This window comes from Drosophila suzukii, chromosome 3 (assembly GCF_043229965.1).
Source record: "Drosophila suzukii chromosome 3, CBGP_Dsuzu_IsoJpt1.0, whole genome shotgun sequence".
NCBI classification, from domain to species: Eukaryota; Metazoa; Arthropoda; class Insecta; order Diptera; family Drosophilidae; genus Drosophila; species Drosophila suzukii.
The window spans coordinates 28,119,335-28,146,466 of record NC_092082.1 but is presented as its reverse complement, the minus strand read 5'-3'; the positions used below and the strand labels follow the sequence as shown (position 1 = coordinate 28,146,466).

General features: G+C 36.0%; 1 protein-coding gene across 6 annotated transcripts in view; it reads right to left on the bottom strand.

The window, feature by feature from the left end:
• Positions 1–4,885: 4,885 nt before the first annotated feature.
• The window catches only part of Parp1 (Poly-(ADP-ribose) polymerase), a 187,120-nt gene continuing 164,873 nt past the window's right edge, over positions 4,886–27,132 (bottom strand). For all 6 annotated transcript variants that reach the window (XM_070995913.1, XM_070995911.1, XM_070995910.1 and 3 more), the window contains one exon: positions 4,886–6,238. In XM_070995913.1, the coding sequence (XP_070852014.1) occupies positions 4,948–6,238 (1,291 nt within the window). In that variant the 3' untranslated portion in view covers positions 4,886–4,947. The remainder of the gene's footprint in view (positions 6,239–27,132) is intronic.

Here is a 27,132-nt window from a genome sequence, read left to right as displayed (position 1 = left end):
GACCCCATCAGGATTACTAGCCGAGTCGATTTAGCCATGTCCGTCTGTCCGTGAACGCTGAGATCTCGGATACTATACAAGCTACAATACTGGGATTAGGCATGCAGATTCCTGAGATTCCTGCGCAGCGCAAGTTTGTTTCAGCAGAGTGCCACGCTCACTCTAACGCCCACAAACCGCTCAAAACTGTGGTGCCCACAATATTCATGCTAGAATAAAAATTTTAACTGAAATGTTTTGTTCACATCAATACCTATCGATTGACCCAAAAAAAAAATTGCCACGCCCACTTTAACGCCCACAAATTGCCCACAAACTTCAAAAAATCGTTAATATAAACGTGGATATCTCGGAAACTATCAAAGATAGAGAATTAGGCTCTCAGATTTAGATTCCGTAGCCTTGTACCTAACGCCCATAACGCTTAAATCTGTCTACCGCCGGTAGGTGGCGCATTCAATCTCATTCATATCTCCATTTCCCTTTGGTCCCTTTATAGCGTTCTTCCTTGTTGTTCTTGTTGTGTTCCTGGGCTGAAATTAAATGAGGCTTTCTTATTTTTTATCATCTTAAGACTTCTTAAGCAAAAAAAAATATCGCTTGATCGGAGCAGCGGTTTATATCTATTACATTAAAAATGTTGTTTTAAGTTTTGCCCCAAAAATGTGGATTATGGGTTATAATTTTTCTTTGTCATTAACTAAGTTTCCGTAAAGAAAAACGATAATATAAACACTTTTGGAGTTATGGAACTGTTTGGGGCCCCTGGTAGACATATCGGATCCTAGTGGCCACGTAGGTTTTCTATATATTTTAGGGGCTTATAGCTTTTGTGACGTATTAAAGTACCCTACAAAAATAGAGGACGCGGAACAGTAAACACGGGGAACAGTTGAAATAATCGTTCCAGTGGGACTGGGGTGGTGGGAAGACCAGTTAAGAAGCGGACGGAAGATAGCGCCAGGAAGGTGCACTACAGGCTAACTGGCACTTTCTGTGGCCAAAAATTCATTTTTCGAAAATCGTTTATATTAAGATCTAATGACATCATTGTGTTTAGATAACATCAAACTTTATTGTCACGTAAAAGAAATCCGGAGTTACGGGCGCACGAAAGCTATGTTTTTATAAAACATGTTATAATTGCTTTGAAGGAGAGTGGTTTGTACTATATGTTTGGATTTGATCATACAGTCCCCAAAACTTAGTGTTTTTAATAGCCACTTTAGAGAAACAAACTAATAAAAATAACTAAAATTTAAATAGAGATATAAAGTGAGTTTCATTTAGTTTCATCTTAATATGTACGCTGTGCTGTAGGTAGTTCAATTCTTGTTCATATGAATGTAATCTAAATGTGCACTTTCGTCTCAATTTACCTTTATAGGTCACAGCCAATATGGAGTTGTTCGAAATTTTGAGTTCTGCCGCGACCAAGCGAGTGAAAAAGCAGGCAATATTTAATAGATAGATAGCAAAGACATTTGCTAAAGATTGTCGCACAAGTGGACAACCTGAATTCATAAAGGAAACGAAGGAACGCATAATAAATGAGCATACAAACTTGAAAGAGCATATTAAGTGTTTGCAATCTTTCAAATTTGTTTTTGAAAATGGGAAAACGGTTTTATAAAGTTCCGTTTATACTTGACAGTAATATATGGAAAATTATTAAACACACTGACGTGCACTAGATCAAGCCAATCTTGGCCCATTTGTGGGGCGACTCCATTAGATTTTTCTTAGCAAGAAAAACATAAAGTGTGAAAAGTTTTTGCCAAATCAGGACCACTTAAAGTACGTCTTGAGTCCGCTTCATTGCTGTATTTTACTTTTAGAATTTATCGTAAGGGAGAGTTATAAAACAGTTTTAAACAAGAAAGGAAGCCGAAGCTTGTATACCCTTGCAGTTATAATTATTAAATTTAAAAATACAAACAATTATGTTCCCAATAGTATAAGATAATATGTCGGAAAACACCGAAGCTATAATTTGTTTCATATTATTTTCCCACCAATTTTCCGATTGTTCCTATGGCAGCTATATGATATAGTCGTCCGATTTTGATAAAATTTAATTATAAATTCAAAACTAATTAAAAAATGTTATTTCCAAGCTTAGGAGGTTATATGTTAAAAAACACCAAAACACCACCACACCGATTATTCCTAAGGGAGCTATAAGATTTAGAGGTCCGATCCGGCTGGTTCCGACTTTTGGGAAAGTTTCAGCCCAATAGCTTTAAAAGTGAGAGACTAGTTTGCGTAGAAACGGACGGAAAGACGGACATGGCTAGATCGACTCGTCTATTTTATGGGGTCGGAAACGTCTCCTTCACTGCGTTGCAAACTTTTGACTGAATTCATTATACCATCTGCAATCCATCATTTCCAATGATGAAGAAAAGAGAATAACGGGTGAAAGGTAATCATTATTCAACATTAATTTTGAGAAAAACTTTCGTCAAAATAGGTAAACCAAAAGTCGGAGGATTCGGTAGCACGAATAAAGGAACATTTTATGCACCACAGATTTTCGATGAGATAAAAAACTTCAGCATTATTCTTATCGGCCCTGTTCCAGTTTTCACTTTGGAAAGATTGCCACGGATTCGAATTTCCCAGACCTGTTCTAAGACTCACTTTCGAAGCAACTACACGTATTTGAGTTTCCTTTTGTTGTTACTCTTTAAACTTCCAAAAAATTCTCACGGAAACTTTACGCAAATTTGGATGGCGGATTTGAATCCGAAAGCACGAACATTAATTACTAAAAAATACTTTGCGGTTGCTTTATATGCAAAAGATATTTTTATCATTTCCGTTGGCGTTGAATATTTATAATTGCATCATCAAAATTTAAAGTAACATAGTATATTCTAACCTATATCATTTTGGCCCCTGTTCTGACTAACACCAGCTGGGTTGTTATGGTATGCAAAAATAAGTTATTTATTGAGATGAGATCTGAACATTCTTTATTTTGTTCGTTGTGCTTTGGAAAGATAGATTATTGATCCGAGATATCTAACAAAACGTTTTAGCTTTAAATACCACTGCATTTAATGTTGCAATTGTGCAAAAAGTTTACGGCAGGGATATTTTTTGCCGACCTCAGCAACTCTTTCTCTTCAGAATTTTGCAGCACCAGAGTGAATGTTACAAAACTTCCATAAAACAGTTCTCTTATTTTTACAGAAATATTGCAATTTGTGTTTATGCCAACTATTCTTTGTTGCTATGAAACGGCAGAAAATATAATAGATAAATATCCTTGACTACCCAAGACAGCCATGGTTAATAAAATTCTCGTTCACGCAAGTGATATTATTGAAAACCCAATACTCCTGTGGATTCTTTGTAGAAGAGGGCGCTAGGACCAGGAATAAAACCTTTAAGTCGGATTGGCTCATTATGTTTTTAAAACTGAAAATATTTTGTTAAAAAAAGTTATATTTAAAATGTAACATTTTTTCCCGCTTGTAAAAGAAACCCATACATAGCTGTAAGGTATTTTTTTTAGATTTTATTTGCTTTATTCCCGTACTTGGAAAAAAATGCTAGCCTAAGACATACTAAATCAATGGTTTTTAATAATTTTCCTTGTTGTGTTCCGCGGCTAAAATTAAATGGGGTTTTCTTATTATACCCGTTACTCGTAGAGTAAAAGGAAAGTATGTAACAGGCAGAAGTAAGCGTTTCCCCTCATAAAGTATATATATTCTTGATTAGGATCACTACCCGAGTCGATCTAGCCATGTCCGTCTGTCCGTCTTTCCGTCTGTCCGTCTGTCTGACCGGATGAACGCTGAGATCTCGGAAACTACAAGACCTAGGCTATTGAGATTTGACGTGCAGATTCCTGAGCTTCTTGCGCAGTGCAAGTTTGTTTCAGCAATGTGCCACGCCCACTCTAACGCCCACAAACCTCCCAAAACTTTTACTCCCACAGTTTTGATGCTCCTACCAAAACCTTTCGATTGACCCAAAAAAAAGTTTGCCACGCCCACTTTAACGCCCACAAACCGCCCAAGCCTGTGACGCCTACAATTTTCATGCTAGATTAAGATTTAACTGAAATGTATTGGTAAGGTATTGATAAGAACATTTCATTTCAATTAAAATTTTTATTCTAGCATCCAAACTGTAGGAGCCATAGTTTTGCGCTGTTTGTGGGCGTTAGAGTGGGCGTGGCACCATGCTGAAACAAGCTTTCGCTGCGCAAGAAGCTCTGAAAAGAAGATCTGCATGACAAGTAGTTTCCGAGATCTCAACGTTCATACGGACAGACGGACATAGCTAGATCGACTCGGCTGGTGATCCTGATCAAGACGCTTCCTTCTACCTGTTACATACTTTCCGACGAACCTAGTATACCCTTTTACTCTACGAGTAACGGGTATAACTAAATTCCAATTCAAAATTAATTAAAATTATTTATTTTAGTGTGACTTCTAAGCAATTTTTTTAATATGCCAGTTTATTCGTTTATTTATCATCTTAAAAAAGTTTTTATTTTACATTTTTATCAATTCTTTTATCGTAAGATATCAAATTTAACAAAACAATCCATCTTTTTTTTATTAAGCGCACGTCACTTTTAAAGATGAATGTTGGAGACACTAATGTTATTTTGACCGCAGCTACATGGGTAGGACTATTTTATTTCCGGCTGTAGCTTAGTTAAAAATCCAAAAATTATTTCGAGTCGGCGTTCGAATGATAGGCAGTTTCGCTTGTCAAATGTTTTGACCAACTAACAAGCGCTTTTACTTTCTAATTAAAAATGGCTTAAAACCCACCTGTTCCTGTTTCCAAAATTGCGGTTAATTTCCTTGGAATTTACGGGTTGAAGAATACTACTAAATAAATAAATAATATAAAATACTATTTTGTAAGTACATTTTATTTAATAATAACATAAAAATTATTTTTATTTACACTTTTTTAATAATTATACTTGAATTCCATACGAAACAAATACTGAACATTAACCTGCGCAACATCATATACTATATACTCATTGTATAATAACGATGAATCAAAATTTGAATTGGTAACTGCTTTACCTATTGGTATTTCAACACCATCATTTCTAAAATAGCTCTTACTTGGATCTGGCATCGTGCGCCCATGACCAAAGCAACTATGTTTATCTTTTGGTAATTTTGTAACGTATTTTGCTGCTGTGCATTCCATCATATCTCCCAAAGCCACTTCAGAAAGAAGCATTAACCCAGTTGAGTTATGTTGATTTGTGCAACAATAATTTGCTGATTTTGACACCATATCAGCAAAATAAATACCTTTGCCAAACATATAGCCCGATGGTGGCGCTTCTGGGGGCGCGATTTTTAAGCCGTGTGATAAAATACCAACAAAATTGGTTAAACGAGACCCATGCCATAGCAACTTTCTATTATGTAGCTTCTTAAATGGTTTATAACGCCTTGCTTCTCCTTGGCGAGCTACTTTGAACACATCTATAATCTGTAAACTATAAGAGCTATGTGTAGATGCATGAGTGTTCTTAACATACTTGCTTAGAATGGAGAACTCTTCACTATTTTTATCCAGTGGGAATAATTGAGTTTTTAGCTGTGCATAATGATTATCTAATGGATTAATGTTATTAGTTGCATCTTCGGTTTTAATTAAGCTATAAGCAACTTCAATCTCAGCCAATGAATCAAGCATTTGGCGCAAGTCTTCGACTTGATTATAGGTTTCAATTAATGACGGAGATTGAACTCCAAAGTTATGAGGAATTAGCGTATAAAATCTATTTGTAGCATCAATTAGTTTTGCATTTGTAGATCCGGTTTCTATTAACTTAAAAATTTCGTACACCACACTATACGCAGATTTTATCTGATGGGCACTGAGCTTTCCCAACGGCATTTTATCCATATCAATATGAAACTCCATCAATGTCCTCTTCATAGAATCAACATCAAATATTAGCGTTATTAAATTTTGCAGTGAAGGGTCTAACTTAGAATTATTAAAAACGGTGCTATGGGTTAATAACTTTTGGTCTTCATCATATTGAATTTCTATTGGGTACATACATCCAGTTATTTTAACAAAGCTGTCTCGCTTATCGAATTCATTTCCAGTTTTGTCGGCATATACTTCCTTAAACTTTCTTTTGGCAGAGTCACTTGTGCCAAACTCCTCAATCTTTGAGCTTCCAATACTAGTTCCGATTCGACCCCATGATCGAAAAATCCAATATCTGAAATTTATAATTCGTAGAAGTTTATTATATAAATAATATATAGATATTTCCTTATAGTCGAGTGGCTCGACTATCATAAACCTTTAAAAGGTTAAATTGCTAACTTATTGACTAATGGTCCGATTTTGAGGTCAAATTCCAAAGACTTGGACAATGGTATAAGATAGGGACTATTTTTTTTCAGCAATGCCGTCATGCATTGAGTCTGTGTTGCAGCGAAAATATTATAAACCCAAATATTTAGGCCATTCAAAATGTCAGCAAACATCGCTTATTTGTATTCTTAGCTATTCCGCGGAACCTGTAGGTGACGAAAAAAAGTTTATATGGGACTTTTGGTCAGGAGCACATAATTATCATGGAAAACTAGAAATGTTTCGTGGATATTTCCCAAAGTTCAATTTTGTTTTCCTGTGTTATTAGACCAATTAAATCAATTTTTTAAGAAAAAAAGCATTTTTCATTATCTATGATTTCATTATTATTATGATTTCAGTCAGAAGTTTGCAACGAAGTGAAGGAGACGTTTTCGACCCCGTAAATTATATATATTCTTGATCAGCATCACTAGACGAGTCGATCTAGCCATGTCCGTCTGTCCGTCCGTTTCTACGCAAACTAGTCTCTCAGTTTTATAGCTATCGGGCTGAAACTTTCCCAAAAGTCTTCTTTCTTTGGTCCGATAAGTACTGAGCCTCCAAATGAGAAACGAAAATTTTGGAAAAGTGGCGATTTATTTCTCAACATAATCTCATTTTAGCTCCATACACTTGACCCAGCGATGCTCAAACTTCTTTAGCCCGTCTGAAAAATACGTTTTCTCGAGGTCTGCAAAATTGGCCTCTGTGGCGGCGACGACCTCCTCATTCGACGCAAATTTCTGTCCAGCGAGTGACCTTTTCAAGTTTTGAAACAAAAAGAAGTCACATGGGGCCAAATCTGGAGAATATGGTGGATGGGGTAGCAGTTCGTAGCCCAATTCGACCAATTTGGCCTTGGCGAGGGCGAAAGTGTGAGCCGGTGCGTTGTCATGATGGAAGAGCACTTTATTCTTCGCCAAATGGGGCCGTATTTTGTGCAGTTCAGCGGCGAATCGGCCCAATAATTCGGCATAGTCGATGTAGATCACACCTTGTGAATCCCAAAAAAACGGTGGCCATCACCTGTCCGGCCGATGGGACAGTCTTCGCCTCCTTCGGAGCAGGTTCGTCGGGTGAAGTCCACTGTTTCGACTTTTCCTTGTCGACGGTCACGAAACGACGCAGAAACTCCTTCGGATTGCGCTTAAACAGCGTCAAACACTGCTCTGAAGTGGTCTCACGGTTGCGTTTGTTGTCCGGAGTGAGCAAATGCGGCACCCATCGGGCCGACAGCTTTCTCATGCCCAAAATTTCAAGCAGGATATGACTCACGCGGTCTTTTGACATGCCTACTGTTTCAGCTATCTCGCGTATCTTCAATCGACTGTCTGCCTGTACGAGATCGTGGACTTTTGAAAATTGTATCTTTGGTGTTTTTTAACATATAACCTCCTACGCTTGGAAATAACAGTTTTAAATTAGTTCTGAATTTGGAATTTAATTTTATCAAAATCGGACGACTATATTATATAGCTGCCATAGAAATGCACGAGTGAAACTTTAATTTCGGAACTGAAGGGACTAAAAAAGTTTTATAATAATTGTATTTGTGCATTTCCACGGGTGCAACTAAGAAAAAGAAAAAAAAAACGTTTTCTGAATTTTGTGTTTCCTTATCTATATCATTTTTTTTAGCTCTTTATGGCGTTTATTGAGCTACCATTTTCATAATATTGGCAAAGTACATTTTTTCTGTTTTCAACAAATACAAATGAAATATGCTATGGTTCCACTGTATTATGAAAATATGACCATTTCTTTATGAAAATACACAAAAAATACGATGATTATGAAGATTATTTTTTTCGGTCCTGATTTACCATTTGGCGGATATGCCCATATAAAAATACAAACTAAACCTTAAAAATATTCTAAATTATGACCACTATTTTGGAAAGTGTAAAATAAAGAACAGTTAAAAATAAAATTTGTTTAGGTTAGGTTAGGTTTTTTATTGTTATTATCTTTAAAAATAAACCCCCCTATACAAGCTATTTTACACCAAGGGTAAGGGTAAAAGCAAAGTGCAAAGACACACTTTAACGCATTTCTTATTCCACAGTTTAGCGAAGGCGACCTCACCACGGTCAGACTGGAGCTAAACGAAAACACTCATCACACCATTGCATCATTTTATCTGGCTCACGACTACGAAGAGCCACTACCAGACATCACTACACAACAACTCATACATACTCACTCATCTAAGGAACTCATCCTGGGTGGGGACGCTACCTCACACCACACACAATGGGGAAGTATAAACACAAACGAAAGGGGTGAGTTAGTCTACGACTATCTCCGTCAATCAAATCTATTCATCTGCAACAAAGGTAATGACCCAACTTTCATCACTAGAAATAAGAGGGAATTCTTAGACATTACACAAATATGTGATCCCCTACTTAACCAGCTAGAAGCGTGGAAAGTGGGGATCGAGCACTCATTCTCAGACCACCGATACATAGAATTTACAATAATTCTAGACTGTCCTCCCGCCGAGAACATTACTAATCTAAGATTAACCAACTATGGATACTACAAAAATCTCCTCAATAGGAACCTACACGCTCCACCGACGCACGTACTCAACGGTCGAGAATTAGATAACCTAGTTAATACTTTCACTGACATCTGCGGTGAGGCCATAAAAAGGTCTTGCCCAAGCAGAACAGTCAATACAAAGCACAAACCCCCAGGGTGGAACATAGCCCTGGCGAACCTTAAAAGAGAGTGTAGAACTTACTTCAATAGAGCTAAATACAACAATAGCGATTCTTCCTAGAACTTATACCATACAAAGCTAAGCCTATACAAAAAGGAAATAAGAATATCAAAACGAAGAGCATGGGCTAATTTCTGTAGTAGCATAGAATCTACTGCGGAGGCATCCAGACTCAGAAGAATTTTAGCAAAATCTCCAGCAACCATTAGCTACCTAAAATCCAATGCTGACAGCTGGACGGAAAACATAAAGGAAACCCTTGAACTACTGTTAGACACCCACTTCCCTAAAAACACCCAAGTAGTGGAGGACCTCTACATAAGGGGAACCTTGACGACCAGAGTATAGAAAACATCTGGAACCCTGACCGCATTAAGTGGGTTTTAAACTCTTTTAAGCCCTTCAGATCCCCCGGCCCGGACGGGTTACGGAGACTAGATATAACGGAGACTAGATATATCCCTAACCAGCCATCTTTCACGGCTGCCTTGCTCTAAACCACATTCCAACAATTTGCCTGGACGTTACAGAAATTTTTATACCGAAAGCCAGCAAACCCTCCCACTCAAACCCAAAGGACATTTGCCCGATAAGTCTCTCTTCCTTCTTGTTCAAGACCCTGGAAAGGCTAATTGACATCCATATCAGGCTAACCATCAACCCAAACCTACTCTCTGACGCACAGCACGCGTACTATAAGGGCAGATCAACAGATACCGCCCTCCACTTTCTAGTATTTAGTATACAGAGAGGTTTCCGCAATACGGAATACTCTCTGGCAGCGTTTCTAGACATATAAGGCGCCTTCAACAACGTCACCCCAACGTCTATTACTGGTGCTCTGACTGACATTGAGCGGCCCATTGTGGGACTCATGCAAGTTATCCAGCTCATGATCCCAGCCTCTTTACCCAATTTATAAACAAACTCTTAGCTGAGAACGCTTTCCAGCTCGAGCGCCCAGCCGCCTTACCCAAGTCGTAAACAATTTCTTATAAACAATTCTTAGCTGGGATCCCCTTACTCAGCGTTCCCACAGAATCTCAATTAGCTCCCCCACTTCAATCGAAGTTCATTATTAAGATTCAATTGCGCCGCAGTCCTCCTAACATAAACTAAGCTGGGTCCAGATAATGTAAACACAAGCATCCGGTCAACACCCGGCGAGCCCCAAAACTGCAGCGTAATCCGTTTGGCAATTGAGCAGAGAATTAGATCATCCGATTTCCCGACTCTCTTGAGTCCAACCCTTGTCCAACTCTTAAAGAGTTCCCCAATTCTCTTAAACCGAGGTTTGATTATCAGATAAGCGGCCCTTGGCCAGCCAGTCCGTTTTTGCATCCGAGAAGATCGGTTGTATAAGAAGTTAATTGTGAACCGCCAAGAATAAAAGTCGATACTAAGGAAATGTTGTGAAGTTTAAACTTAGTGAATAAAAAATAAAAATAAATTTTGTTAAATATTTCACAAGTGAAGTTATTAATTGGCGCCCAACGTGTGGCCACGCCTAATTTGTTCTAAATAAAGCTTTAAAATAAATAACCAACGGTTTTAAAGTGAAAAGGAACTTGCGTGGTCTAATAAAAACCCAACCGACAAAAAAGTTTGTGTTAAAAATAAAAGGAGGAAATTAATAAATGAAATCCCCTTTTAATTACACCAATCTGCTAATTAGTAATCGACATAATAAACCTTCGGTTTAACAAAAAACTAAACGGTCTAAAAAATAAATCCAAACAATTTACAAAGTTAAACAAAAAATTTAAAAACTGTGAAAGTGAAAGCTGATACAAAAAATTTAAAAACTGTAAAGGTGAAAGCTGATACAAAAAAACAACTGAGAAACAAAATTCATAAACAATTATAAATTCAAATACCAAATCCAACAAGAAGGAAGAGCTGAGGGCAATCCCTCGCTAAACAGTGACGACCAGAAATCAAATAGAAGGAAGAGCTGAGGGCAATCCCTCGCTAAAAATTGATGACCACAAAAATAAATAGAAGGAAGAGCTGAGGGCCATCCCTCGCTAAAATCAACCAAGAAGGACGACCCCAGCAGGATCATCAAAGGAAAAGAGACGATATCACACTAAATCCAGAAGAAAAGAAAAGAAAACAATTAGTGAGCGTATACTATTTATTTTGTATATTCTATTTAAGTACTATAAGCAGAAAAATTTAAATAAAATCAAACAAGCTGGAAGACCTCATTAACGATTTTGAAAGAATTCTCACCATGCCCCTACCACAACCTGCAATGGCTTCTAGCAGCCAAGCTAATAACCAAGTGAGCGAATTAATTGCACATATTGTAAATAATGAATTGAATCCCTTAAGGAATGAGATCGTGAGTTTAAAAGCACAACTAAATCAAAATATAAAAAAGGTTGAAGATTTTCAAGTAGAAGTCATTGACCCAAATATTAAATGTGAAACTTCCTTTGAAATTATCAAATCAGTCAGAGAATTTAAAGGAGAAGAAGACAAATATGTGAGTTGGAGGGAATCAGCAGAAATAGCCATGGGGCAATATGCTAGAGGTAGCGAAAGGTTCTTTTCTGCATTATCGATCTTGAGGAACAAAATAACTGGCACAGCAAACGATGCCCTAACACACAATGGAACGGTACTAAATGTTGACGCCATAATGGCAAGGTTGGACTTTGTTTTTAGCGACAAACGTCCAATCCATATAATTGAGCAAGACTTAGGAGTGCTAAGTCAAGGGAAACTGTCCATAATGGAATATTATGGGTTAGTTAATAAAAAACTAACTCTTCTAATAAATAAAACCATTATGACTTTAGGCAGAAATAAGCCTTTAACTGCTGAATTGAACGAAAAACACAAAAATACAGCTCTAAGAGTATTCATAACTGGCCTCAACGGCCATATCTCAGACGTCATATTTTCTATGAATCCGCCAGACTTACCGAACGCTATGGAACTAGAAAGCAATAATTTGAGGGCCCAATTCGCTAACAATTTCACATCATCACAGCGCAGGAGTTATGAGTCAAATTTATTCGGGTACCAAAACTCAAATAATGGACCCAAGCAAAGTAACCATAATAACCATAATAGTAATCAAAGGAATACTAACAACTTGAGGTTTAATCAACCCGATAGCCAGAATAGAAACAATTATAATCAAAATAAAAATCCCAATTGGAATCAGGGCAGACAGTATAATCCACAATATAGTTCCCATAATCAATGGAATTCCAATAAAGCTCAGCAAAGCAAGCCGGAACCGATGGACGTAGATAAATCCTTACAGATTTAGAATAGGAAAAGGTACAATCAGGGTTATAACAATTATAGTAACAACAACTATAATCAGAATAAATAGGAATCAGAATAAAAAGCCAGAGACACAGACAACTCAGCAAAATAATCCTCAGAACAAAAGGGAACCAACAGGTACGGTTAACCAACCGGCAAACAAAACTATGCGGTTAAATAACATCGAAGAGGACCATTTTTTAGGCCAGAATCCGGAGTAGGATTACCCTACCTAATCCGATATGATAGCAAAATAAATAAAAAGCTTAAAATCTTTATTGACACAGGAGCAACCTCCTGCTATATCAAAACAGGAATTTATAAAAACAAAAACGAGCTCGCTATATAAAAGAGTATCTACGGTTAATGGATATTCTATAATTAAATATTATCACGCGTTTCACATTTTATGAAATAGACGGGTTAAAATCAGATTTTCTAATAGGTTACAACCTATTAAAAAAATAGGAGCTGTAATAGACACAGAAAAAGGAGTAATAAAATATGGGGGAAAAGAAGAAAAATTGATTTATGATAATGACAGCTCTTTTAACCAACTTTCCTTATCTGAAGAAAAAACAATTCTTCCATTAAAGGAATTTATTATACGAAAATACTTTGATGAAAAAGCCAAAATCAGAACTGAGTCTGAAGAGGCAAATCAAAGCAAATAAAGTTTGGGATTAAAATATCCTGAACACGCCTTCGTTAAAGTATCCGACAAAAATTCTAGTTTGGGATTCAAAAATCCTGAGCGCGCCGTCGTTGAAGTATCCGACAAAAATTCTAGTTTGGGATTAAAAAGTACTGAACAAGCCGTCGTTGATTTATCCGACAACAATAAAATAAACAATATGAACGAATCAGTTCCAAGCCAAAGAATAGATTTGGAAAATGACATAATAAATATTATCAATAACGAGCACTCGAAAATAAACATGCAAATCCCTTTCAGGACTGATATTCGCGGTGAAATAAACACCGAAAATGATAGAGCTATTTATAGCCAGCAGTATCCCTATGCTCTATCGGCTTCAGATTTCGTAAACTCTGAAGTTAATCGCATGTTAAAAGAAGGAATTATAAGACCAAGCAAGAGCCCTTATAATTCTCCAGACTATAAGAAACTAAATGAAAACACCATTCCCGACAGATACCCAATGCAAGATCCTTCAGTGATTTTGTCAAATCTCGGAAAGGCTTAATACTTTTCCACGATCGACTTGGAGTCTGGGTTTCACCAGATTCTAATGAAAGAAACAGACATTAAAAAAACCTCATTTTCTATAAATAACGGAAAATATGAATTCTTGAGAATGCCATTTGGGCTAACAAACGCTCCCAGAATATTCCAACGTGCAATGGATTATATTTTGAGAGAACAAGTAGGTAAAACATGTCACGTATATATGGATGACATTATTATATTTTCGAAAACAATAGAACAACACTACAAGGTCTTAATCGTCATAATAAATATATTGCTGAACGCAAATATAAAAATTTCAATTGAAAATTCAAAGTTCTTCAAATTAGAAACCACTTTCCTTGGCTACGTTGTTTCCCACAATGTAATCAAAACAGACCCCGAAAAAATATCTACAATATTAAAGTATCCAATTCCAAAAAAACATTCGAGAGCTTAGAAGCTTCCTAGGCCTTACCGGCTATTACAGAAAATTTGTACAAAACAACGCAAAAATTGCAAAACCGCTAACAAAGTATTTGGAAGGTCAAAATGGTAAAGTATCCAAAAAAATGTCCCGTAAAACTTCCACACAGTTGGACGATTCAGCTGTAAGAGCTTTTAACGAGCTCAAAGATAATTTAATTGTACAAATCGAATTGGTACAACCTGATTATAATAAAAAATTCACCTTAACGACCGGTGCGTCCGATCTAGCTATTGGTGCTGTTCTTTCTCAGGAAGGAAAACTTATAACCTTCATTTCAAAAACTCTTTCTAAAGCCGAACAAATATATGCAACCAATAAGAAAGAACTTTTAGCAATAGTTTGGGCATTTAAAAATTTGCGAAACTATTTATACGGCGTTAACAACATAGAAATCTATACAGATCACCAACCACTGTCTTTCTCGATCTCTCAAATCCAAACATCGAGATGAAAAGATGGTACTCATTCATTGAAAGTTACTCTCCGAAAATAATTTATAAACCAGGATCTACCAACGTAGTTGCTGACGCCCTATCAAGAATTCAAATTAACAACCTAACGGACAGTAACGAGTCGGTCTCAGATCAAAACACCCAGCATTCTGCAGAGAGTAGTTATGAGAATGTTAAACCCGCAAACCCTTAACCAGTTTAAGCAACAATTGCTAATAGCAACGGGGAGGTATACAATACATGAGATGGTTAATATATTCGGAAATACCAGACATATAATAGAATTTGATACCCCGGAAAATTTGGTATCAATCTTAAGGGAATATATCCCTCCTAACATAACAATAGGTATTCACTGTACTTTAGAAGACTTATACAAAATTCAAATCCACTTAAAGAAAATTTCACGAATAAATTCCTATATACAAAAATATTCGTCCAGGATGTAGAAAACCCTGAAGACAGAGCATTAATAATAGAAGAAACTCATTGTAGAGCACACAGGGGACTGGACGAAAATTACAAGCAAATTAACAGACTATACTATTGGCCAAATTTGAACAAAAAACTCCAGGAGTACATAAAGAACTGTACAATTTGTAATAGTAATTTGTTATAGTAATAGTAACAAACACCCTGTACTAATTCCTATTGGTCAAGCACCCATCCCAAATAAAGAAGGAGAAAATTTGCATATCGAAATTTTTTCGCTCAAATTATAATGTTCATTACTTGTATTGATTCATATTCAAAATACTTAGTTGTAAAGGAGATTCAAAATAAACTCAACATAGAAACCAAAATTTCAGAAATATTGCAACATTTTCCACTTGCTAAAACTTTAATGATGGATAACGAGCCTAGTTTTTCATCAACACAATTTAAATCCTTCGCACAAAGATGCGGTATTAATTTATATTTCGCAGATCCTCGCCATAGTACGTCCAATGGACAAATAGAAAGGGCTCATTCAACCCTTACTGAAATTGCTCGTTGCATCAAAGATTACCTTAACTTAGTTGATTATTCTGAAGCTATAATTAGAGCAGCTCAAAAATATAACATGACTATACATTCCATTACCAACCAACGACCGTACGATATATTATACAATAAAATCGAACATGATAATATTCCACAATTATTAAAACAGGCACAAGAGAAAATGTTAAATTCTCACAACAAAGGTAGAAAAGAAAAGGACTATCTCGTAGGGGAAGTCATTTATGAGAAAAAACACGGGGAAAGGAATAAGCTTAACTCTAGATATAAAAAACAAGTAGTTAAGGAGAATTTACATAATAAGGTTATCATAAACAATAGAAATCGTACGATTCATAAAGATAACATCAAATCTTAAACACAGTTTGTCTTAAATTACAGAAAATGAATTCAATAATATTTATATTATTGATAGTAGCGGCCACCAATTCCGATTTCCTCTACAAGGATACAAAAGACATTCTTATTGTATGAATGCTGACCTATTTCATATAACTAATTTAAGTTTATATAAAGACATAATCAAACTCGAATCAACACACATAAACAAAAATAATAATTTACAGTGGGAAATTTCCTATGATTTAGATACTATTAAAATGCTCCTCTCACAAATTTTACCAAGTAGGGCAAAAAGGGGAATTAATGAATTAGGCACCCTTTGGAAATGGATAGCAGGGACTCCCGGTCATGATGATTTGATAACGGTGCAAAATAAAATTTATGATTTAATCCAAAATAATAACAATCAATTTGTTATTAACTCAAAATTATTTAAAGAAATAAAAACCCTATCTGAGAATCTTCAAACAGTTATTTCAAATCAAGAATTTCCATTTAGAAAACACCGCCTTCGCTTGCTCACTTACGATCTGATGAATTTAATGGATACAATTACATTAGCAAAAATAGATGTTTTCAACACTAAAATTTTGAACGCTGAAGAAATACAAGAAATATATAAACACGAACAGAAACCTGTAGTAATTACTGACATATTAGATATATCAAAATTTAAAATCGCCATACACCAAGAATTAATTATAATATATATAAAATACCCCATCATAACTAACCGTTGCGAAGTGTATAACGCAAGATCCATCTCACACAATGATGGAAAACTATTAATTGATAATCATGTCGCCAAATGTAACAATAGGTACTAGGTAATTTCTAATTTTAAGACAATAATATTTAATAATTATGGCACTTTAAGCCCAGAAAGTACTTGTTTTACTAGGCTACTAAATGGAGAAAAATCCCTTTGTAATAAAATCAATCAAAAAATTGAATAAATCCAAGAAGGAGCCATTTTTATAAATGGTTATAATACTGTTAATGATACTCATTTAAATGGGTCATTTTTAATTACTTTTAATAGTACTACTACAATAAATAATATACCCTACTCTAATCTGGACCATAAGATATTAGACTATATTATTGCAATATCTTATGTCAAATGATTCGGAACTTTCATTCGATAACATTAACATATTAAACCCATTTGTTCAAATTGAACATACTCAAATCTTATTAACATTTATACTGATCATGTTAATTTTAATATATGTAATTATCACGCTTGTATTTAAATTCAAAAAATATCTAATATTCAAACCACGGCAAATTCATATTGAAATAACCCCCGAAAATAATATGTCCGAAAATGAAAATACCACTGTGGATCAAATTATAGTCGAATTGACAAATCATCTAAATTCAGTTTATCCGACACTTCCAATGAATCGGGACGATTCAATTTAGAAGGGGGAGAGTTATCCAGCTCATGATCCCAGCCTCTTTACCCAATTTATAAACAAACTCTTCATATACAATCCTCAGCTGAGAACGCTTTCCAGCTCGAGCGCCCAGCCGCCTTACCCAAGTCGTAAACAATTTCTTATAAACAATTCTTAGCTGGGATCCCCTTACTCAGCGTTCCCACAGAATCTCAATTAGCTCCCCCACTTCAATCGAAGTTCATTATTAAGATTCAATTGCGCCGCAGTCCTCCTAACATAAACTAAGCTGGGTCCAGATAATGTAAACACAAGCATCCGGTCAACACCCGGCGAGCCCCAAAACTGCAGCGTAATCCGTTTGGCAATTGAGCAGAGAATTAGATCATCCGATTTCCCGACTCTCTTGAGTCCAACCCTTGTCCAACTCTTAAAGAGTTCCCCAATTCTCTTAAACCGAGGTTTGATTATCAGATAAGCGGCCCTTGGCCAGCCAGTCCGTTTTTGCATCCGAGAAGATCGGTTGTATAAGAAGTTAATTGTGAACCGCCAAGAATAAAAGTCGATACTAAGGAAATGTTGTGAAGTTTAAACTTAGTGAATAAAAAATAAAAATAAATTTTGTTAAATATTTCACAAGTGAAGTTATTAATTGGCGCCCAACGTGTGGCCACGCCTAATTTGTTCTAAATAAAGCTTTAAAATAAATAACCAACGGTTTTAAAGTGAAAAGGAACTTGCGTGGTCTAATAAAAACCCAACCGACAAAAAAGTTTGTGTTAAAAATAAAAGGAGGAAATTAATAAATGAAATCCCCTTTTAATTACACCAATCTGCTAATTAGTAATCGACATAATAAACCTTCGGTTTAACAAAAAACTAAACGGTCTAAAAAATAAAACCAAACAATTTACAAAGTTAAACAAAAAATTTAAAAACTGTGAAAGTGAAAGCTGATACAAAAAATTTAAAAACTGTAAAGGTGAAAGCTGATACAAAAAAACAACTGAGAAACAAAATTCATAAACAATTATAAATTCAAATACCAAATCCAACAAGAAGGAAGAGCTGAGGGCAATCCCTCGCTAAACAGTGACGACCAGAAATCAAATAGAAGGAAGAGCTGAGGGCAATCCCTCGCTAAAAATTGATGACCACAAAAATAAATAGAAGGAAGAGCTGAGGGCCATCCCTCGCTAAAATCAACCAAGAAGGACGACCCCAGCAGGATCATCAAAGGAAAAGAGACGATATCACACTAAATCCAGAAGAAAAGAAAAGAAAACAATTAGTGAGCGTATACTATTTATTTTGTATATTCTATTTAAGTACTATAAGCAGAAAAATTTAAATAAAATCAAACAAGCTGGAAGACCTCATTAACGATTTTGAAAGAATTCTCACCATGCCCCTACCACAACCTGCAATGGCTTCTAGCAGCCAAGCTAATAACCAAGTGAGCGAATTAATTGCACATATTGTAAATAATGAATTGAATCCCTTAAGGAATGAGATCGTGAGTTTAAAAGCACAACTAAATCAAAATATAAAAAAGGTTGAAGATTTTCAAGTAGAAGTCATTGACCCAAATATTAAATGTGAAACTTCCTTTGAAATTATCAAATCAGTCAGAGAATTTAAAGGAGAAGAAGACAAATATGTGAGTTGGAGGGAATCAGCAGAAATAGCCATGGGGCAATATGCTAGAGGTAGCGAAAGGTTCTTTTCTGCATTATCGATCTTGAGGAACAAAATAACTGGCACAGCAAACGATGCCCTAACACACAATGGAACGGTACTAAATGTTGACGCCATAATGGCAAGGTTGGACTTTGTTTTTAGCGACAAACGTCCAATCCATATAATTGAGCAAGACTTAGGAGTGCTAAGTCAAGGGAAACTGTCCATAATGGAATATTATGGGTTAGTTAATAAAAAACTAACTCTTCTAATAAATAAAACCATTATGACTTTAGGCAGAAATAAGCCTTTAACTGCTGAATTGAACGAAAAACACAAAAATACAGCTCTAAGAGTATTCATAACTGGCCTCAACGGCCATATCTCAGACGTCATATTTTCTATGAATCCGCCAGACTTACCGAACGCTATGGAACTAGAAAGCAATAATTTGAGGGCCCAATTCGCTAACAATTTCACATCATCACAGCGCAGGAGTTATGAGTCAAATTTATTCGGGTACCAAAACTCAAATAATGGACCCAAGCAAAGTAACCATAATAACCATAATAGTAATCAAAGGAATACTAACAACTTGAGGTTTAATCAACCCGATAGCCAGAATAGAAACAATTATAATCAAAATAAAAATCCCAATTGGAATCAGGGCAGACAGTATAATCCACAATATAGTTCCCATAATCAATGGAATTCCAATAAAGCTCAGCAAAGCAAGCCGGAACCGATGGACGTAGATAAATCCTTACAGATTTAGAATAGGAAAAGGTACAATCAGGGTTATAACAATTATAGTAACAACAACTATAATCAGAATAAATAGGAATCAGAATAAAAAGCCAGAGACACAGACAACTCAGCAAAATAATCCTCAGAACAAAAGGGAACCAACAGGTACGGTTAACCAACCGGCAAACAAAACTATGCGGTTAAATAACATCGAAGAGGACCATTTTTTAGGCCAAAATCCGGAGTAGGATTACCCTACCTAATCCGATATGATAGCAAAATAAATAAAAAGCTTAAAATCTTTATTGACACAGGAGCAACCTCCTGCTATATCAAAACAGGAATTTATAAAAACAAAAACGAGCTCGCTATATAAAAGAGTATCTACGGTTAATGGATATTCTATAATTAAATATTATCACGCGTTTCACATTTTATGAAATAGACGGGTTAAAATCAGATTTTCTAATAGGTTACAACCTATTAAAAAAATAGGAGCTGTAATAGACACAGAAAAAGGAGTAATAAAATATGGGGGAAAAGAAGAAAAATTGATTTATGATAATGACAGCTCTTTTAACCAACTTTCCTTATCTGAAGAAAAAACAATTCTTCCATTAAAGGAATTTATTATACGAAAATACTTTGATGAAAAAGCCAAAATCAGAACTGAGTCTGAAGAGGCAAATCAAAGCAAATAAAGTTTGGGATTAAAATATCCTGAACACGCCTTCGTTAAAGTATCCGACAAAAATTCTAGTTTGGGATTCAAAAATCCTGAGCGCGCCGTCGTTGAAGTATCCGACAAAAATTCTAGTTTGGGATTAAAAAGTACTGAACAAGCCGTCGTTGATTTATCCGACAACAATAAAATAAACAATATGAACGAATCAGTTCCAAGCCAAAGAATAGATTTGGAAAATGAGATAATAAATATTATCAATAACGAGCACTCGAAAATAAACATGCAAATCCCTTTCAGGACTGATATTCGCGGTGAAATAAACACCGAAAATGATAGAGCTATTTATAGCCAGCAGTATCCCTATGCTCTATCGGCTTCAGATTTCGTAAACTCTGAAGTTAATCGCATGTTAAAAGAAGGAATTATAAGACCAAGCAAGAGCCCTTATAATTCTCCAGACTATAAGAAACTAAATGAAAACACCATTCCCGACAGATACCCAATGCAAGATCCTTCAGTGATTTTGTCAAATCTCGGAAAGGCTTAATACTTTTCCACGATCGACTTGGAGTCTGGGTTTCACCAGATTCTAATGAAAGAAACAGACATTAAAAAAACCTCATTTTCTATAAATAACGGAAAATATGAATTCTTGAGAATGCCATTTGGGCTAACAAACGCTCCCAGAATATTCCAACGTGCAATGGATTATATTTTGAGAGAACAAGTAGGTAAAACATGTCACGTATATATGGATGACATTATTATATTTTCGAAAACAATAGAACAACACTACAAGGTCTTAATCGTCATAATAAATATATTGCTGAACGCAAATATAAAAATTTCAATTGAAAATTCAAAGTTCTTCAAATTAGAAACCACTTTCCTTGGCTACGTTGTTTCCCACAATGTAATCAAAACAGACCCCGAAAAAATATCTACAATATTAAAGTATCCAATTCCAAAAAAACATTCGAGAGCTTAGAAGCTTCCTAGGCCTTACCGGCTATTACAGAAAATTTGTACAAAACAACGCAAAAATTGCAAAACCGCTAACAAAGTATTTGGAAGGTCAAAATGGTAAAGTATCCAAAAAAATGTCCCGTAAAACTTCCACACAGTTGGACGATTCAGCTGTAAGAGCTTTTAACGAGCTCAAAGATAATTTAATTGTACAAATCGAATTGGTACAACCTGATTATAATAAAAAATTCACCTTAACGACCGGTGCGTCCGATCTAGCTATTGGTGCTGTTCTTTCTCAGGAAGGAAAACTTATAACCTTCATTTCAAAAACTCTTTCTAAAGCCGAACAAATATATGCAACCAATAAGAAAGAACTTTTAGCAATAGTTTGGGCATTTAAAAATTTGCGAAACTATTTATACGGCGTTAACAACATAGAAATCTATACAGATCACCAACCACTGTCTTTCTCGATCTCTCAAATCCAAACATCGAGATGAAAAGATGGTACTCATTCATTGAAAGTTACTCTCCGAAAATAATTTATAAACCAGGATCTACCAACGTAGTTGCTGACGCCCTATCAAGAATTCAAATTAACAACCTAACGGACAGTAACGAGTCGGTCTCAGATCAAAACACCCAGCATTCTGCAGAGAGTAGTTATGAGAATGTTAAACCCGCAAACCCTTAACCAGTTTAAGCAACAATTGCTAATAGCAACGGGGAGGTATACAATACATGAGATGGTTAATATATTCGGAAATACCAGACATATAATAGAATTTGATACCCCGGAAAATTTGGTATCAATCTTAAGGGAATATATCCCTCCTAACATAACAATAGGTATTCACTGTACTTTAGAAGACTTATACAAAATTCAAATCCACTTAAAGAAAATTTCACGAATAAATTCCTATATACAAAAATATTCGTCCAGGATGTAGAAAACCCTGAAGACAGAGCATTAATAATAGAAGAAACTCATTGTAGAGCACACAGGGGACTGGACGAAAATTACAAGCAAATTAACAGACTATACTATTGGCCAAATTTGAACAAAAAACTCCAGGAGTACATAAAGAACTGTACAATTTGTAATAGTAATTTGTTATAGTAATAGTAACAAACACCCTGTACTAATTCCTATTGGTCAAGCACCCATCCCAAATAAAGAAGGAGAAAATTTGCATATCGAAATTTTTTCGCTCAAATTATAATGTTCATTACTTGTATTGATTCATATTCAAAATACTTAGTTGTAAAGGAGATTCAAAATAAACTCAACATAGAAACCAAAATTTCAGAAATATTGCAACATTTTCCACTTGCTAAAACTTTAATGATGGATAACGAGCCTAGTTTTTCATCAACACAATTTAAATCCTTCGCACAAAGATGCGGTATTAATTTATATTTCGCAGATCCTCGCCATAGTACGTCCAATGGACAAATAGAAAGGGCTCATTCAACCCTTACTGAAATTGCTCGTTGCATCAAAGATTACCTTAACTTAGTTGATTATTCTGAAGCTATAATTAGAGCAGCTCAAAAATATAACATGACTATACATTCCATTACCAACCAACGACCGTACGATATATTATACAATAAAATCGAACATGATAATATTCCACAATTATTAAAACAGGCACAAGAGAAAATGTTAAATTCTCACAACAAAGGTAGAAAAGAAAAGGACTATCTCGTAGGGGAAGTCATTTATGAGAAAAAACACGGGGAAAGGAATAAGCTTAACTCTAGATATAAAAAACAAGTAGTTAAGGAGAATTTACATAATAAGGTTATCATAAACAATAGAAATCGTACGATTCATAAAGATAACATCAAATCTTAAACACAGTTTGTCTTAAATTACAGAAAATGAATTCAATAATATTTATATTATTGATAGTAGCGGCCACCAATTCCGATTTCCTCTACAAGGATACAAAAGACATTCTTATTGTATGAATGCTGACCTATTTCATATAACTAATTTAAGTTTATATAAAGACATAATCAAACTCGAATCAACACACATAAACAAAAATAATAATTTACAGTGGGAAATTTCCTATGATTTAGATACTATTAAAATGCTCCTCTCACAAATTTTACCAAGTAGGGCAAAAAGGGGAATTAATGAATTAGGCACCCTTTGGAAATGGATAGCAGGGACTCCCGGTCATGATGATTTGATAACGGTGCAAAATAAAATTTATGATTTAATCCAAAATAATAACAATCAATTTGTTATTAACTCAAAATTATTTAAAGAAATAAAAACCCTATCTGAGAATCTTCAAACAGTTATTTCAAATCAAGAATTTCCATTTAGAAAACACCGCCTTCGCTTGCTCACTTACGATCTGATGAATTTAATGGATACAATTACATTAGCAAAAATAGATGTTTTCAACACTAAAATTTTGAACGCTGAAGAAATACAAGAAATATATAAACACGAACAGAAACCTGTAGTAATTACTGACATATTAGATATATCAAAATTTAAAATCGCCATACACCAAGAATTAATTATAATATATATAAAATACCCCATCATAACTAACCGTTGCGAAGTGTATAACGCAAGATCCATCTCACACAATGATGGAAAACTATTAATTGATAATCATGTCGCCAAATGTAACAATAGGTACTAGGTAATTTCTAATTTTAAGACAATAATATTTAATAATTATGGCACTTTAAGCCCAGAAAGTACTTGTTTTACTAGGCTACTAAATGGAGAAAAATCCCTTTGTAATAAAATCAATCAAAAAATTGAATAAATCCAAGAAGGAGCCATTTTTATAAATGGTTATAATACTGTTAATGATACTCATTTAAATGGGTCATTTTTAATTACTTTTAATAGTACTACTACAATAAATAATATACCCTACTCTAATCTGGACCATAAGATATTAGACTATATTATTGCAATATCTTATGTCAAATGATTCGGAACTTTCATTCGATAACATTAACATATTAAACCCATTTGTTCAAATTGAACATACTCAAATCTTATTAACATTTATACTGATCATGTTAATTTTAATATATGTAATTATCACGCTTGTATTTAAATTCAAAAAATATCTAATATTCAAACCACGGCAAATTCATATTGAAATAACCCCCGAAAATAATATGTCCGAAAATGAAAATACCACTGTGGATCAAATTATAGTCGAATTGACAAATCATCTAAATTCAGTTTATCCGACACTTCCAATGAATCGGGACGATTCAATTTAGAAGGGGGAGAGTTATCCAGCTCATGATCCCAGCCTCTTTACCCAATTTATAAACAAACTCTTCATATACAATCCTCAGCTGAGAACGCTTTCCAGCTCGAGCGCCCAGCCGCCTTACCCAAGTCGTAAACAATTTCTTATAAACAATTCTTAGCTGGGATCCCCTTACTCAGCGTTCCCACAGAATCTCAATTAGCTCCCCCACTTCAATCGAAGTTCATTATTAAGATTCAATTGCGCCGCAGTCCTCCTAACATAAACTAAGCTGGGTCCAGCTAATGTAAACACAAGCATCCGGTCAACACCCGGCGAGCCCCAAAACTGCAGCGTAATCCGTTTGGCAATTGAGCAGAGAATTAGACCATCCGACTTCCCGACTCTCTTGAGTCCAACCCTTGTCCAACTCTTAATGAGTTCCCCAATTCTCTTAAACCGAGGTTTGATTATCAGATAAGCGGTCCTTGGCCAGCCAGTCCGTTTTTGCATCCGAGAAGATCGGTTGTATATGAAGTTAATTGTGAACCGCCAAGAATAAAAGTCGATACTAAGGAAATGTTGTGAAGTTTAAACTTAGTGAATAAAAAATAAAAACAAATTTTTTTAAATAATTCACAAGTGAAGCTATTAATTTGCACACCATGCTTACCAGCAGAGTAGTGTACTCCACTATGGGATCAGCCCACTCGACCAGGATTGACAGCAGAGGAACCCCACAAGGGGGTGTACTCTCACCTCTTCTATGGGTAATAGTGGTCAACAAACTACTATCAATTCTAGAAGAGGCGGGCACTAAAGTGGTAGCCTACGCGGATGACGTGGTTATCCTAGTGCATACCCCCAAATTCCCGCAAACTCTTTGCAATCTAATGGAGACAGCCCTATCCACCCTCTCAAGGCGGACGGCTGTCTGTGGACTGGGAGTTAACCCAGAAAAGACCGAACTAGTTATTTTTACAAGGAAGTATAAGATACCAAATCTAACTCTCCCAAAACTATACCAAACGCGCCTTACCCTTTGCAATCAAGCCAAGTACTTAGGTGTCATCCTTGACAAAAAGCTCCACTGGACAGACAACATCCTAGATCGCACACGCAAAGCGCTTGTAAAAAAGCCATAGGGAGGAAGTGGGGTTTCTCCCCCATGATTGTTCACTGGCTACACTGCAATAGTCAGGCCCATTCTCCTCTACGGAAACATCGTACGGTGATCTTCCCTAGAAAAGAATTGTAACCCCAGGATCCTTCACAAGATCCAAAGAAGCGCAGAGCTCTGCACCAGTGGGGCGCTCCGCACCACTGCCACTGAAGCACTAAACATAATTCTCGACCTCCAACCCCTGGACCTACTTGCCAAAAGCTGGGCATCTGCAACAGCGCTGAGGCTCCGCGAAGCAGCGGCATGGACAACAGGCTCTACGGGTCACTCCAGTATCCTAGCAAACCAGACATCCGTACCACATAGTACAGACTGCGTTCCACCTATAGTCAACTTCGAAAGAAGATACAAGATCTTCATACCCACCCGTACAGACTGGGACAACCTCCAAGCTTAACTCCCAAGCAGGTGGGGGAACTAGACATAAAAGTCTCATTCCGCCTACCAGACCACTGTAGTGTTTTCCAAGCGGTAGTCGTGGCAATTCAGGAAGCCATGGCCAAACCTGGACACATCAGAACATCACGACGTAGACATTTTCATCTTTTCGGATAGTCAAGCAGCCCTCAGGTCCCTCGATTCCTATACAACAAACTCAAAAACTATCTCTGAATGCTGCAAATCTCTTAACGGGCCATCTCATCTCAGAATCAACCTCATCTGGGTGCCTGGACACCGTAATATTGAGGGCAACTGCATAGCAGAGCTAGCAAGACAAGGGACAACCGCCGACATCCTTCGCAATAAGGACATGGCTACCTGCAAGTTCCATCTGAGTCAGAGACTGTACTCTCCTACAATGTAGTACGGAAGACATCTCCACTCCTAAATGCCCTCACGGGCCATTGTCTCATAGGGGCTCATGCGCACAGGCTGGGACTCAGTAACCACGACTTCTGCCGTAGCTGCAAGCATATAGACGAAGAGGAGAGCATCGAACACCTCCTATGCTTCTGCCCAGCGCATAACCTAAAGCGCTTTCAAACGTTAGGAAGCTACACACTTCCGAACCTTGAGGACATGCATGGCGTAAACATTCAAAAACTCTTATGTTGCCTAAGAAGAACAAAACCATTCGCAAAGTATAACTTTAAGTAAATAACCCATGAGCTATGGATCTGCTCAGAGATCACGTGGTATCACAAGGGACCCAGGGGATTAGTGTGTGGGGATTAGTTTCTAATCTCCAACCACTACTACCTAACTTACCATCATTAAAAAAGGCATATAAAATATATATATATAATATATTGTAAAAACAAGAGAAAAAGCTTTAGTGGCTGGCTTTGACTATTAGATACCTGTTACTCAGCTAAAGATAGTGCGAGAGGAATGGAGATATGATTGCTTGTGGCTA